We start from the raw sequence: 15130 nt of genomic DNA on the forward strand, positions 1-15130 counted from the left end.
TACTCCAAAGGGTCCCCTTTGAAGATGGGTATGTCCAATGGTGGTAGTGTAGATAGCCTTTGTTGTTTCACCAGGAATTCTGTGATATTGTTTTGTCGCAGCATGACACCGTACAACGTCCCTGTAACATCATCTTCTGGCAGAGCGGCACTGGTAGGTGTTCTTTGGTTACTGAAACTCAACTGTTGTTCTCCCTCCACAGCAGTACGTACGGCGGTAGAGGTAGGCTGACTTTGGCTTCGAGCTTCAAGTGACTCTTCATCTTTGTTGCTATAACTAACCCTTTTCACAGCAGGTAGGACCTTGTGTGACTCCAGGTAGGAGTTCATTTCATCACTCAGGCATTTGGGTGGGACTTGAAAACCCTCCAACTCTTCCAAAACCTTAATTTTAGCATTTGAGGCTGCTAAAGCGGTTTGTAACTCCAGCTCTTCTCTCTGAGCCTTTAGCTGGATTTCCTGTCTGTCTAAAGCTTGCTTTTGCTTCAGAGCAGCTGCTTGAGCTAGCAAAGCAGCTCTTTCTACTTCAGCCTTTAAACGTGCAGATGAGGCAGAAGATGAAGCTTGTGAAGAAAGCCCAGCGTGACTTTGTTTTTTCCTCCGAGTAGTAAATGACGCACTAGATATGCTATCTGATGGCTGTACCTCTTCATCACACTGCCTAACTTGCTCCATACGTTGATGGACTTCTTCCACCCATACCTCTGTTTTCTCTATGAATTCTCTGAATGAACTAGCTTTGGGCTCAAACCAGTTAAGCTGATCGTCATTCATATCCTTCTCTGATTGCTGCTGAAGTAACCGTTTTACTGATGTGTTTAGCTCACAAAAATCCCCAAACAGCTGGCTGAGCTCAATCATCAGCTTGTTCTTAATTACTTCAAAGTTACCATCATCATCCATTAAATGATGCATCTCATTCATTTTGCCTGTCAGCTGACCTAGCTTGGCTTTCCGTGAGCCGATGAGATGATTCTGCGTTTCCTCCATAGCTTTCACTGTAGGTTTCACTTGCCTTTTAACCACAGGTAAAACAGCTAACGCTTCATCACCATCCATGATGACGTAGCTTAGCTAACACAGTACGTTCCAAAGCACTTCCAAAATATAGCTGCGTCACACTGAATACAGCAAATGGTCCAATATTCCACTAATATTCCTTCACGACGTCCGACACATAGAACTAGCAACAAAGGAGATAAATCCGGTACTGTACTATCCCTTTTTACTGTGACATAAATAGCGAAGGCTACACTGAGAAATAAACAGGACTTACTTTGCTGTCGAGTTTGCCCATTCAACGCGACCTTCCGTATCCTTCTTTGTACTTGTCCTATTATCCAAAAGCTCCTTTTTTTACACGTTCAATTTTCCAACCGGAGCTGGGTTTTCTTACTATATGTATGTGTAACATCCAAATTTGCATAGCTTGGGCTGGTATGGCTGACGCATATCCATCTAACGTTAACCAATCCACACAGACTCCGTAGTAAAATAAAGCAATACACTTTTATTCCTCAGGTTTCCACATGTTAGTATTCACAGTTATTTTACAGGATTTTCAGCGTAATAACAGATAAGTTATTGACCGGTAATTTCCACAGAATAACGAAGATAACACGACACGGTAAGAAAACCGTGAGGCTCCAAAGCTATGTCTACAACAGAGTAACAAGTGACAGTTATTTTCCGAATTTATACAAAAGCGCGCGAGCCCCAGAACCTAACAAAGCTCGCTCTCTTAAAGATATACTACCCTATTACTGTAAATGCGTAATAGACAAATATAATGTATCAAAATATGTCTTCTCATAAATAATATAGGCAAAAAATACTAATTGGCTCCTACATTAACCTTATGTGAGGTTCGGGGGTGGGAGCTAGGGCTCTCTTACTTTCTGCTCCTCAATCACCATCTACTGCCTATTTAAAGTCTAATCACCCCTATCTAACTTGTCAAGTGTTTAGCTTTTCTGCATATACCGCGACCCGTTCTTTGCTTAAATTAAAATCTTAATTTTCAGCATGAACCAACTCCCTGACAACTCTGATTCAGACCAGGAAACCTCCCTGCTGGATTCTCCTCAAAACCTCTCCTTCAATTTCACCGATGGAAACCCGGCACCTGCTACTTCTTATGCCGACCTCTACCCAGCAACCAGACCTTCTGCCCCGGCACTACGGTGATCAAAACACCCTCCTCCAGCAGGCAGCCTCCGGAGCAGCTATTTTACAAGGACTGGCCACTTGCCAAACTCTTAAAAATCCTGCATGATAACAATATCCGGAAGCGATCGCCCGGAAGTGATCGTGTGGCGCTGTTCAATATTTACTGTACCTTCATATCTGCTACACCCATGTTGCCTCCTTCTCGCAGGCGTGCTTCAGCAATCATTCCTGCAGCTCAGCCCGCCCAGAGTCCCAGGACAGGCAGTCGCCACCACCCTCCCACTCCAGTTATGGTCGCCGCCTCCTCTCCCAGCACAGCAGTTCAGCAACGAGGAGAATGAAATAGATCCACTCCTTCAGCTTCACAACAGCATTTTTAAGGACATGAAATCTCTCATTCATCCCATCACTACTTCAATTACTTTAATAAACACGGCTCAACGACATGGACAAACAGGTTGCTGCCAACTCTGCTGCAATCGCCATTCCTCCAGGCCCAGCATTCGTCTCCGCCCCAGCTACCGTCTCTTCTGTCCAGCATTTCCGGTCCCCGCAGCTGACGTCCCCACCTACAACCTGGCAACAGCACCCTAAATGTTCCACAGCAAGCTCCTGTTGTCAGAAATCACACTCTGGCTCCTCATCTCAGGTGTCAGATCATTGAAGTCAAGGACATAAATCTAGTTTAAATTTTCATTGCTAATTCTGAACCAGCATCTCATTAAAAGTCTGAGGCACTGGTCCTCTTCAGCAGTTAACTTGTACATTTGTTCTTCCATTTCTGACATTTCCACAGCTCAACAAAGTATTGCTAGCTTGCCTGGAGTGGATCTCTTCGCCAGGACCAGAGAAGTCCTCCCACGAGGGGGTTTTCCTTTCCACTGAGCGAGAGATATAGGTATAGTTATACATGCACATAATCCATACATCTATCTAACCCGATTTTATCGTTGTCTTGTGTGTTTTTTCCTATGCGTTGGGACGTGGTCTTTTCCTTGTTTGTCGCACGATTTTGGGGAACTTCTATGGAGTTGAAGATCCTTCTTTCGGGGTCAAGTGATTTCACTGCCCCGACCTCGGGTCCGGCTACGCCACCTCTGCCTTCGGATAAGCGGGGTTCTCATCATATGAGTCAGTGGGGACCCCCTGGCCACACATATCCTTTCGCAGCTCGTGCGCTATTACTTATCTTAAATCAGGAGGCTCAGTTCTCTCTTCCTATTTCCGCTCGGACCGTAGCCTGCTCTGTGTTTAGTGCTCAATGTCCTAACTAACCTACTTGCCACCTGTTTTCAGATTCCCTGAGGGAGGGTCTCCGCTCCCACCGTGAGCAGCCCTACAATAGCCAGGGAAACTACTTTTCTGTCCTTTCATTTTCAGGTTTGCATCCGCTACCTATTCCATCCTCAAAGGATTCAGGTTTGCATCCACTACCTATTCCATCCTCGAAGGATTCAGGTTTGCATCCACTACCTATTCCATCCTCGAAGGATTCAGGTTTGCATCCACTACCTATTCCATCCTCGAAGGATTCAGGTTTGCATCCACTGCCTATTCCATCCTCGAAGGATTCAGGTTTGCATCCGCTACCTATTCCATCCTCGAAGGATTCAGGTTTGCATCCACTACCTATTCCATCCTCAAAGGATTCAGGTTTGCATCCACTACCTATTCCATCCTCGAAGGATTCAGGTTTGCATCCGCTACCTATTCCATCCTCAAAGGATTCAGGTTTGCGTCCACTACCTATTCCATCCTCAAAGGATTCAGGTTTGCATCCACTACCTATTCCATCCTCGAAGGATTCAGGTTTGCATCCCCTACCTATTCCATCCTCGAAGGATTCAGGTTTGCATCCACTACCTATTCTATCCTCAGGGATGCTGTGCACGGTCTTGCAGGCCATGCCTCTCCTCAGAGCAAGACAACTCTTTTATATGTTTTCACTAGAGGTCTCTCCCATGCCAACCCAATCTATGATCTAACAAGCTATTCTTATAGCCCGGGCTTCCGCCCCGTGAAATAGTTCATATGGAAATCATTAACATGTACAGAAATTGCAATTACCGTGCACCATAAAGTTTAACGCCCTTTCATAAATGAGGCCCATGGCACGTAGTTTAAAGATCCCGGCTGACACATTTGTATACAGCCTGAGATCACAGTAATGTTGGGGAAAAATGGCAAACGGATGGACAAAGATAGAGGAGGATGCAGTACACTTATGTATCCAAAACACAGGGAAATGGTTTAAGTTTGTAATTCACCATAGCTCGTGTTATTTACTAATGTTATCACACTGAGGTTTCTGTCTACTTACAGTTTAACTTTTCATTTTAAATTGAAACAGTAAACTTAAAACAGCAAAATTACCTTTGTGCAAATAAATATAGACATCAATAACAACTAAATACATTACCACTTTTTACACAATTATTATACCAAATTAATCACAATATATTACCAATTCTAAATTACTTAGTGTGTTTAAATACATCACACAGACTCTCACATATACATTTATCAATGTTGCAAAAACTCTTTGTCACATTTTGCTAAACATTTTTAAACTAATACATAAACAATTACTATAACAAACATTATCATATTCATCATAGTAAAGTTGAGTTTCTACCTGTAAATAGGAACACGTTTAAAATGTTAAACTCATTGTCAGGAGCTTGGTGTTATTTACATTATCGTCGATACACTGCGGTTTGAGGTTCAAGCTACATCTGCATATTTTAAGTGGATGGAAGCTGAACATACCTTTTAAAAACACCCTTTTCTTACACCAATACAGTACTAGCATAATTTTAATAGCAAAACTGTATTCATCTTAAGTATTTCAATTGTGGGGAAACCTCAGCGTTTCTAGAAATGTATTTCAAGGGCAATCTCATTAAATCTGCACTGTGCCACACTCGCTCTAGCGCCCAACGCTGCCTCAGGGGCTGGCTGTACTAAAGGGATCTGATCTGTGAGCCAGGCTCTGAGCTTAGTGGAGCTTCAGTGCTCTTTGAAGTCTAAAGTCATGGTTTCGTAATTACATGACCTCAGAAGTGACTGAATAATATAGCTATTTGCCACACGCATCACTCATGACAACATTGTGCCAACCATTTGAATGATTTCAATTTTGAATGATTGCCTCAGGAATGTCTTTGGATCTTTTAATTGGACATACAAGGGATGCAATGTTTTCTTATACTTGTTTGTAACATATTTTATTATTTCAGATAGAGTAATCTTCATGCATGCCCCAGCTACAGAAACTCCCCCCCACACACACACTTCTGAAACCAAAGTTACGCCACTGAGTGATGGTAAACGAAAGGGGAGATTATATTAAAACTCTGAGATAAACATGTGTTGTGTTATTTTATTTTTTTCTCCCACTCGTGCATTACTGCCCAAAACCAACTTCCAGCAAAATCTGCAGCACAGTTGAAGTCGATGCGACGTGCCATTTATTTAACCAGCCATTGCGACTAGAGGGCGCTACATGGCTAGAAACTGAAATTTCAAGAATTATAACTGAAATACATCTGTTCACCAGCAGGTGTCACATGCTGGAAATTATTTTACAATGGAAGACAATCTATATGTTCGGTCATAGGATTAAAAACAAAATGTTTTAACACGTTTTAAATAAATTTAATACACAGGAAATTAAACCAAAACTAACAAAGTAGACGTGCACCACTATTGCAATGCACTAGCTGCACTGCGTTTCAAACCATTGCAATGCACTTGCTGCACTGCGTTTCAAACCATTGCAATGCACTAGCTGCACTGCGTTTCAAACCATTGCAATGCACTAGCTGCACTGCGTTTCAAACCATTGCAATGCACTAGCTGCACTGCGTTTCAAACCATTGCAATGCACTAGCTACACTGTGTTTCAAACCATTGCAATGCACTAGCTGCACTGTGTTTCAAACCATTGCAATGCACTAGCTGCACTGCGTTTCAAACCATTGCAATGCAAAAGCTGAACTGCATTTCAAACCATTGCAATGCACTAGCTACACTGTGTTTCAAACCATTGCAATGCACTAGCTGCACTGTGTTTCAAACCATTGCAATGCACTAGCTGCACTGCGTTTCAAACCATTGCAATGCAAAAGCTGAACTGCATTTCAAACCATTGCAATGCACTAGCTGCACTGCGTTTCAAACCATTGCAATGCACTAGCTGCACTGCGTTTCAAACCATTGCAATGCACTAGCTGCACTGCGTTTCAAACCATTGCAATGCACTAGCTGCACTGCTACATTAGCCTACATTTTACACTACTACTACGACTACTACGACTAATAATAATAATAATAATAATAATAATATGGTTTATGCAGCATACAGCACGCAGTAGTTAGAGTAACATTAATGTATCAGTTTAATATTTAGGTCATAGTTTTGGTAGAAACATAAGCTACAGTAAGTTTGCTACAAATCAAAAAACAAGGCAGGCAGGCAGCAGTGGAGAGAATGCTTAATACAGCTTCCAGTTGTTAGCTGTGAGATCGGTAATAAATAAATACATCCCTAAATGTCAGGGCTTCTATTAACTGATTGTACTGACCTGGATCAAAGGGGATCTCTTTTTTTGTTATCTGATGTTATATATTTTTTGCACATACCTACGTATGTACATGAAAATTACAAGGACATCTTTTCTCGCAATATAACGTTCTGTTTCAATGGCAACACAGACTACATGACATTAGTATTAAATTAAAATGACTATATCAACATTATCAATTCCCGCGTGCCTCAAAAGAATAAAAGAGGTATTCTTTGTGAGACATGGCCTGCAGTTTGACACTTGGTGTTCAGTACGAAGCACAGTATTTACAAAAACAGAAGCAAAATGCATGGTGGTGTGGGCCAACATTGAGTTCAGAAAAAACAAGTGCACTGAATCATGGCGTATTGTTCAAGGCTCCTCCTCCAGATGTGAAAGGCTGGCACTGCACCATGTCTCCTCGCGGGCATCTGAGCCAGGACACGCGGATGCTCATTCTTTACACTTTCATGATTACTGTGCTCCCAAAGCCAAAATAAGTCCTAAATTGTGTGTGCGTGCATGGCGAGAGAACTCAAACCCAGAGCAACCTTCCATTCTTTCCTAGCGTGTGAATGACACCAGTGACTGGGACTCGGGCTAGGCTGTGGAAGGCTCGTCACAAGACAGGATTATTGCAGAGCATTTCTTCTATCTTTATTCAGTACAAGCTAATACAGAACATACATGCAGTAAGTCTTATGAAATCATACACAACATGTCTGTCAGCCTGTAAGTAGGGTTCCAGGAAGCTTGGGCTCATAGAGTAATCACATGACTAATACGGCACTCTGTGCTTGCTTGGTATCATTGCTGATGTACAAGCACGTTCTGAAACTCCATGGCCTGACAATGAAAATGTGTTGAACACGATTTCCCTGTATATAACATGAAATACTGTTATGGCTTCCAGTAGACTTTTGCGATATCATTTTGTAGTTTATTTAATTACATGATGTTAAAATTAAAGATCTAAATGATGTTCATGTAGCTTTTTTTACATATGATGTCTCAATCCTAAAATTCTAGGTGATGCAAAATATTTGGCCATAGGTGTACATATAATAGATACTGTTTAACAGTGCCACAAGTCCAGGAAATCTTTCTATTTTGTGTTTCGGTTCAGTTGTGCAGTACATTAATGTTAAAAGGTTGTGGCACACCAATTTTTCTACCCCATATGCCAATGAACATTCTAAGTAAGAGAATTGTTCATCACTGCCCACGAAAACCTAAATAAGTATATCCTTACCTGCCGAATGGCCTTCCAATTCATGTCTGTGTTAGGTTAGCCCTTCATCAAACTGGTCATTGACACTTAACCTTTTAGTTGTACAACTGCTACCCAGAAAAGAGCCTGGAGCTGGCTGAATCTTTTATTCTAACCCTGTACGACAGCTCCATCTTGAGAACCACTCATACTGTTGAATATCTTCAGAACTGCTTCCTCAGATTTAATGAAACTTTGCTTGGACATTTTGTGGAGGCTTTGCGAGATAATAAAATGTAGGCCTGTCCCACAGGAGCAAAACTTCAAAGCATTTTAACATTTTACAAAACCAGGAACAAACAACGATGTAATTCAATTCAGTTTTTCATGACATCTTTCCACAGCTCAGCCCTCTGTCTGCTCTACTTTATCAGAAAGGATGTCAGCAGTCCAGTCTACAATATTATATTCCAAGGCAGTTTAAGGTGTTTAGACACAAGTTTCCTTGGCCTTTGAGTCAACAAAGGTCCACTGCTTTCTTAATTTTTTCTACACACATGCACTGGTTTGGAATTAGTAGTATGTCCTTAACAAAAGAATATAGAACTACCTTTGTTTATGTTTTTGTTAATTTGTTGGCTGGGCAGTAATATTGAATAGCAAGTCAAAGAAGTTAGTATGGTAAACCTGCAATGTAGTCCCACAGATTGTGTGGCGGCGGTTGACAAACAAACACGAGAAATCCATATGAGCGCCCCTTTGTGCATAAAATCAGATAGCGATGCAAAAACATCAAATGCAGTTCCTTAAAGCAGGTCTGTCATATGTCAGACAGCCCTCCTCTTTCTGAGCAATCAGCTGGTTTCACTTCATTTCAAAAGAACATGGATTTTCAGATTTTCTGTTCGGAGGAATGTCCATGCCAAGTGAGATCACACTTTTATGAGAAGATAGAACCTGAAGGATTCTTCAATACTGCATGGGTTTCCAGGGTTTAGGTCATAAGCAAATATTTAGTGTTTATTGGAGGCTTTACAGTTCTGACAAACAAAGTACACTGGAAGAACTTACCTATCATGGAGAGCTGTGAAGAAAGAATCAATAATGTAATAATGTCCTAAAGCAAAGAAATTAGACATACTTCCAAAATCTGGTCGCAGGCGGATGTCATATCCCTCCAGCAGCTTGTCCACCGTGTTTTTCACCACAGATATGTTCCCATTGGAGGAGCTAGTGAAAATAATATGGTTAGCAAGCTGACAACATTTCCATAGTGTTGTATTAAAAGTGCATTATTTTGTCTTGACTATACAGCAGTGTGTTCCATCTTTATGACTGATTTGATGTAGTTGGTAAAATGGAAGACAGCATGATTAGATCCTGCTGTAACTATATTGTAAAATATCGACAGTAACTCTCAAACGCAACCCCATTTACTTCTTAACCTGACCCTTTGAAAAGAATGGTCCAATCTATTATGCTGTCACAATTTGGAATGAGGCATTCTATATGTAAGCACAGAAGCGCCCGGATTCAAGAATAATGTAATTTCACAAAGGGTTTATGATTGAGAAGTGAAGCAGCAGCGTGTATATTATATTGAAACATACACGATATAGGCGTCTAAAATGTTTTGTTTTGTTTTTCTCCAGAAGGCCAACCCTTGGAAGCAGCCCATACAACCAGCATTTCGTTTATGTTATGTGAGGCTGTAAATCAATCAGTAAAAATTAATTAATTCGAGAAAATGACATGGCAATGATGTTTTACGACATGTGGAGAAACCCTGGTTGAATGAATAATGTATAAGGTGCAATATATTTAAATATGTATCGGTGAAGGAAGACTGACAAGCATCAATTGGTTTTAAAAAAAAATCTGTTATGGCTATTTATACTGTGGCCTTTCTAAACGGCTCCTTACAATTACAGTATACATTTATATAATCATAATTAAACAATACGAACAAGCGCTTGACATGTAGCTATATATTACATATATTTAACTGAAATTTAATAGAAGCAATCAGTAAAACATCAAAATGGAAGACATATTGTTCCCGGTTTGAGTGTATTCTGTTGAGACTGCTCTTGGTGCGGTGTATTTACGATAATAGCCCGTCGACTCAAGTAATAAAGTACTAATCCGATACCCAGCTGCCCAATCCCCTTGATAATTTGGTTGTTTGATATTCAGTTCTTTTTTATTGTATTGTTCCCCTTGCTCGCTTCCGCGCTCAGAGGTGGCTCAGAACACCGCACTGTGCCGCCTCTATACCGAATACTATTAATAATGCCAGCATCTTCGGGAGTTTAATCCAAGGAAAAGCGTATTGTTGTAGAAATAATGAGTAAAGCTAAATAATAATAATAATAATAATAATAATAATAATAATAATAATAATAATAATAATAATAATAATAATAAACACCTTCCTACTGGTGCCTTCACAGAGGCATATATGTAATCCCTGAATGTTTACAGGTTGTTTTTTGTTGTTGTAATATATATGAGTTGAAACTGAATAATCTGTATCGGTGTCATAGCTAACTAATATTAATAATTCAAGGAGCTAAATGAAATAGAACAATTGAATGCGAAAGCGAAGCGAGGACCGTCGCCTCAAACTGTATCATTCACTCTTAAGCCTCCAAAGCCTTTCAGAACAGCATCAGTATTCTATCATACATATTCCTTCATTTATACGCGCGTTTAATGTACATCACCCCCTCTTTGTAAACATGTTAAACACCTTCTTTTAACTAAATGTAACCCCCCATCACCCCCACCTGCTATACCCCCCCTCACCCCCACCCCCCGCAAACAGTTCTGGTTTAAGATTCAGCATCTAATCTTGGTATCGGAGACCTGGCTGTCACGTACACCCGTATGCCTGTCTATTTCAATCTCTATGATTAGCAGTCTTATTTCAAGATTTCAAAACGCTCTTATATATATATATATATATATATATATATATATATATATATATATATATATATATATATATATATATATATCTCACCAACTGCAAACTTTTTTTTTTAGAAAAGTGATACGATATATATATATATATATATATATATATATATATATATATATATATATATATATATATATGAATGAATGAATGAATGAATGAATGAATGTGCTATTTTTCATTTGTTTTGCATTATGTAGGCTATGTATCACAGTTTTATGTTCTTACCTTTGACTAGCACAGCAGACACAACACAAAGCTGCCAAAGCAGAAACAAATCCACACAATGTGTCTTCCTGAAGACCCAACATTTCCAACAGTCCTTTAGTTCCAGTAATCCAACTGCCTTTGGACCAAAAAAAAATAGAAAAAAACCACACAAAAGGCAATAAATAACAAACAAATAAATAAACCAAAATTGTCCAAGATTTCTCCTCAAGGAAATCCGTGCAAGTCACAGACCCTTTCTGCCAATACCATAAGACGGCCAGACATCCTCTACCAGCACAAATAAAATAAAAAATAAATACACAGAAAAGACTTCAAAATTAAATAAATAAATAAATAAATAAATAAATAAATAAAGACAGAACTGCAGCAGCAGTTGGTTGTTCGTTATATTTGCTGCTGCAATGTTTCAGCCCAGGTCTGTAGATGCAGATACATTGTTCCTGATGGTCCTCCTCTCCTTCCTGAGATGGGAATCACCTCAATCTGTTTGGAGTTTTAAGGGTTTGTTTTTATTCAGATGCAAACGTTGAAAAAAAAAAAGAATCTGCATCCCTTTTTATTGCTGTTGATGATGTAGATTTGCTTCTCTCTCATTGCAAAGTCACTAAGGGAGAAAATAATTTGCACATTGCAAAAAAAAAAAAAAAAATGCACTGGGCAAATTGTGAGTCCGACGTCACAACAGCGTCTATTAACCATTTACAGAGCTTGGGTGTGTATTGTTTTAGAACATACCGAATTCCATCAGGGAAACTAGCTTTTAAAATGATATTTAAAAAAAAAAATCCTTTTTACCAGAGTATTTTGAAGAACATCCGACTACAATCGATGGTATCCTACCTCTCACCTACTTCAGCGACCCTCCCAGGACTACAAACTAGCAGCCATGGTATAATGTGAATACAGTACAGTACTACATTAAATTAATACAACACAAGCCATTTCAGTTACAAAATATCAGTCTATATCCCGATTTTAAAACCTTGAAAATGAAACAGAAAAGCAGAAAATAACTAAAAAATATTCTGAAGAAAATATACGTTAAGAACAATATTATTAATAACAATGAAAGCAGGATATGATGTCCATTATAAATACACTGTGTGGCGAGATGAATGTTTGATGTATTTCAGAGCAATGCATTGAAATGTAGAAAATGTGTTCCTGTGCATTTTCATCATGCCCACTGTTTTGGGACTATCTTTGATGTCACTGAGGGGGAAAAAAATACTAACTGCTTATCCCTAAACACATAACCAAAAATAGCAAGACACGTTTCAAAATGAGATAACGAAAAGCGGGATATGCGTTTGTTGAAACACAATTCAAAACAATTACAGTGTGTTCTTTCTTAAAAGGATTTTTTTTTTTTTTAAATAAGAGAATTTCTGCAGGGCTCTGTGCGCTGCCTAGTTGCCTAGCAACACACAATGAGCAGTGATGCAGAGCAGCAAAACTAGTGTTTCCAAGGCTATGTGCGAAGAACGATTTAAAGGAACAAGGAGCTTCCGTGAGACAGCAACTAGCAACAATCTAGCTGTACAATGGCCACAAATGGACACGCAAAATACATACATACATACGTACATACATATTGCACATACATACCTCAATATAATATTCAGTAAAGTTGTACATTTTTTAATGAATAGAACATATATTTTAACGGAGTGACTTGAACCAGTAGACAATCTATTGGCAGTAGCCTTTTGTGGAGGCAAGAAACCCCAAACAGACTGCTCCAGAACTAGTTTCACAGCAGCCCTGAGAAAGATGAATACTTAAATTTTAAGTATGTGTTTTTTTTGTGCAGCAACAACAAAATCAGCTGCCTTAATGCTTGAAAAAATCCAACTCCTAGGAGCCTCTGCCATATTGTATTTGTATTTTGCCTGTTTTTTGTGTTTGGTTATTGTTTTTATCAACACTGTTGGACTGAAGCTAAATAATAATTACAATAACAAAAATGAAACCCATGTAGTAATAATGACCACACAGTATCTCTTATTTCTAATGTGTTGTATGCTTTCAATGTCTTCCTATACGCCACTATATTTAGTGTTCTATTTTTTGTGTTCTATTTTTGGTACCAGCAGGGAATAACAAGGCTCTTCTCAGGGCTAAGTAACAGACTGTCGCTGCAAAGAATTGGGGTTGAATTTCAGGTGAAAGCTTTTCCGCTCCTCCGTTAAGACAGAAACCCCCCAGGTGTTTGTTACTGGCGCCCCGTAACAATATAAGAGTAGTGTGGAATTGTGTGTGGAGTATTTTATGGGTGGGGAACTTTAAATATGCTCATCAGAGCACGCATTGATACAAAGCATGTTGAGCTCTATTTAATGCATTGTAGCCTGGGAACATGTGATTGACATTAAACTCATTTGTATTCCGCAGTAACCTGCATGTGATTAGAAAGCAGCAGGAGGAAAGGCTATCACAATACATAGTGGCTATCAAGTATCTATGTCTATTTGCACTGATGCTATGAAAAAAGTACACGTCTATCTAAAATATAAGTTACCTTCCACCAAGAATGATTATGTCACCTTGAGTAAATACTGCATCCTGACCCTACAACTTCCAATTTATTTAAAGTCCCCTTGACAGATGGGGGGGGGGCGTTACCAGGGAGTTATAATCAGTGTTCTGTATTAAAGCATTACACAGGAGGGAGGGCCCTTTATAGTAAAGCTCCTATAATTATGTCAGGGAAGCTGGGACTCTTACTGTTTATAAGTCAAGATTGAAAACCTATTTTTATAAAACAGCTTCTCTATCTTAGGTTTCCTATTTTGCAATCAATTTCTTTTAGTCCTTTTTTTAAAAATTCTAATTGTATAACATTTTTATTTTAAACATTTTTCATTGTTTTATTGATACAAAATATATATATATATTTTTTTACAATTAAAACCACTTTTTTTTTAAATCTCCTTAACTACTGTTTTCAAAATATTCTTTATCAGACTGGTTTTGAATGTAACGGTCTAATTGAGTTGCTATGCCTTGTACTGTACAGTGCTTTGAGATGAAACGCAATATATAAATACAATTTGATTTGCTTTGACTTTAGTACAGAAAACAATAACCCACAGTATAGGTGCTGACTGTGTTCATTTTTTTTTTAAATTTACAGGTTGACAAACTGCAGTTACTGCTATTGCTGTCGAAGACAAGAAAAAGAACTGATGTACAGCTGGTTTTGTAATTGGTGGATTTATTTAGGTGGTGTTATTTTGTCCCATAAGCAAATTTATCTTTACCTGCTCAATTGTAGGCGTGGCTAACCAATATTAAATAGAATAGGATGAGAGCTTGTTTAGTATTGCTCTTAAACAAGTGCATAACAAAAATGAAATGTTGTAATTATAAAGTTTATCGATCAAATAAGCTATGGGGCCTTAGTCACAAGACATTTACTCCTGAGGTTTTTTTTAAGTTGTTTTTGATGGACTAAACTATTCTAGACTAAGTCAATTTAACCCCAAACCTTTAGCTTAATCCTCACCTTAAAATCTAAATCAGACCACATTTGATAGTATGTTCTCCATAGAAATGACTGAAACAACATTCTCATTACAACATACACGGTTACAATTGAGCATCTAGTGCTGGACAAATGGACAGTCTGCCCCATGCAGGTGTGTGCTACATATTGTGGGTGTTCCTGCTAGATACGCACGTGCTACAACACCCGCCTTTAATATTCAGGAGTTTTTAGCCATCATTTTAATAAGATGCTTTTAGCCACAGAGAAAAACTCAGATTTAATATGGCATCTGCATTACCCACGTAAGAGCTGATAATGAAAGCGTTTGCTGTAAAAGTGTAAAATCCGATCCATAACTGTAAAGCTGCAATCGTCAGATGTGTCAATACCAGCCTGGCCTCTTCATCAGTGGGGACCTGTTACTGCCTGTTAATTCACTGCAGTGTATCCAAGTCCACATTAATGAACTAAAATGCTTACCTT

The 15130-nt window shown here is 39.0% G+C and overlaps 1 protein-coding gene across 2 annotated transcripts in view; it reads right to left on the reverse strand.

Moving 5' to 3' along the window:
- LOC117411898 (gamma-aminobutyric acid receptor subunit beta-4-like) overlaps positions 1-11803 on the reverse strand; it is a 72302-nt gene extending 60499 nt beyond the window's left edge. Inside the window, exons 1-2 of one of the 2 annotated variants that reach the window (XM_058989020.1) lie at positions 11155-11803; positions 9088-9176 (exon numbers count right to left, since the gene is read on the reverse strand). In XM_058989020.1, the coding sequence (XP_058845003.1) occupies positions 9088-9176; positions 11155-11237 (172 nt within the window). In that variant the 5' untranslated portion in view covers positions 11238-11803. The remainder of the gene's footprint in view (positions 1-9087; positions 9177-11154) is intronic. The other variant, XM_058989019.1, reaches the window with a different exon arrangement.
- Between the last annotated feature and the right edge of the window lie 3327 nt (positions 11804-15130).

Source organism: Acipenser ruthenus, chromosome 16 (assembly GCF_902713425.1).
Source record: "Acipenser ruthenus chromosome 16, fAciRut3.2 maternal haplotype, whole genome shotgun sequence".
Classification (NCBI taxonomy): domain Eukaryota; kingdom Metazoa; phylum Chordata; class Actinopteri; order Acipenseriformes; family Acipenseridae; genus Acipenser; species Acipenser ruthenus.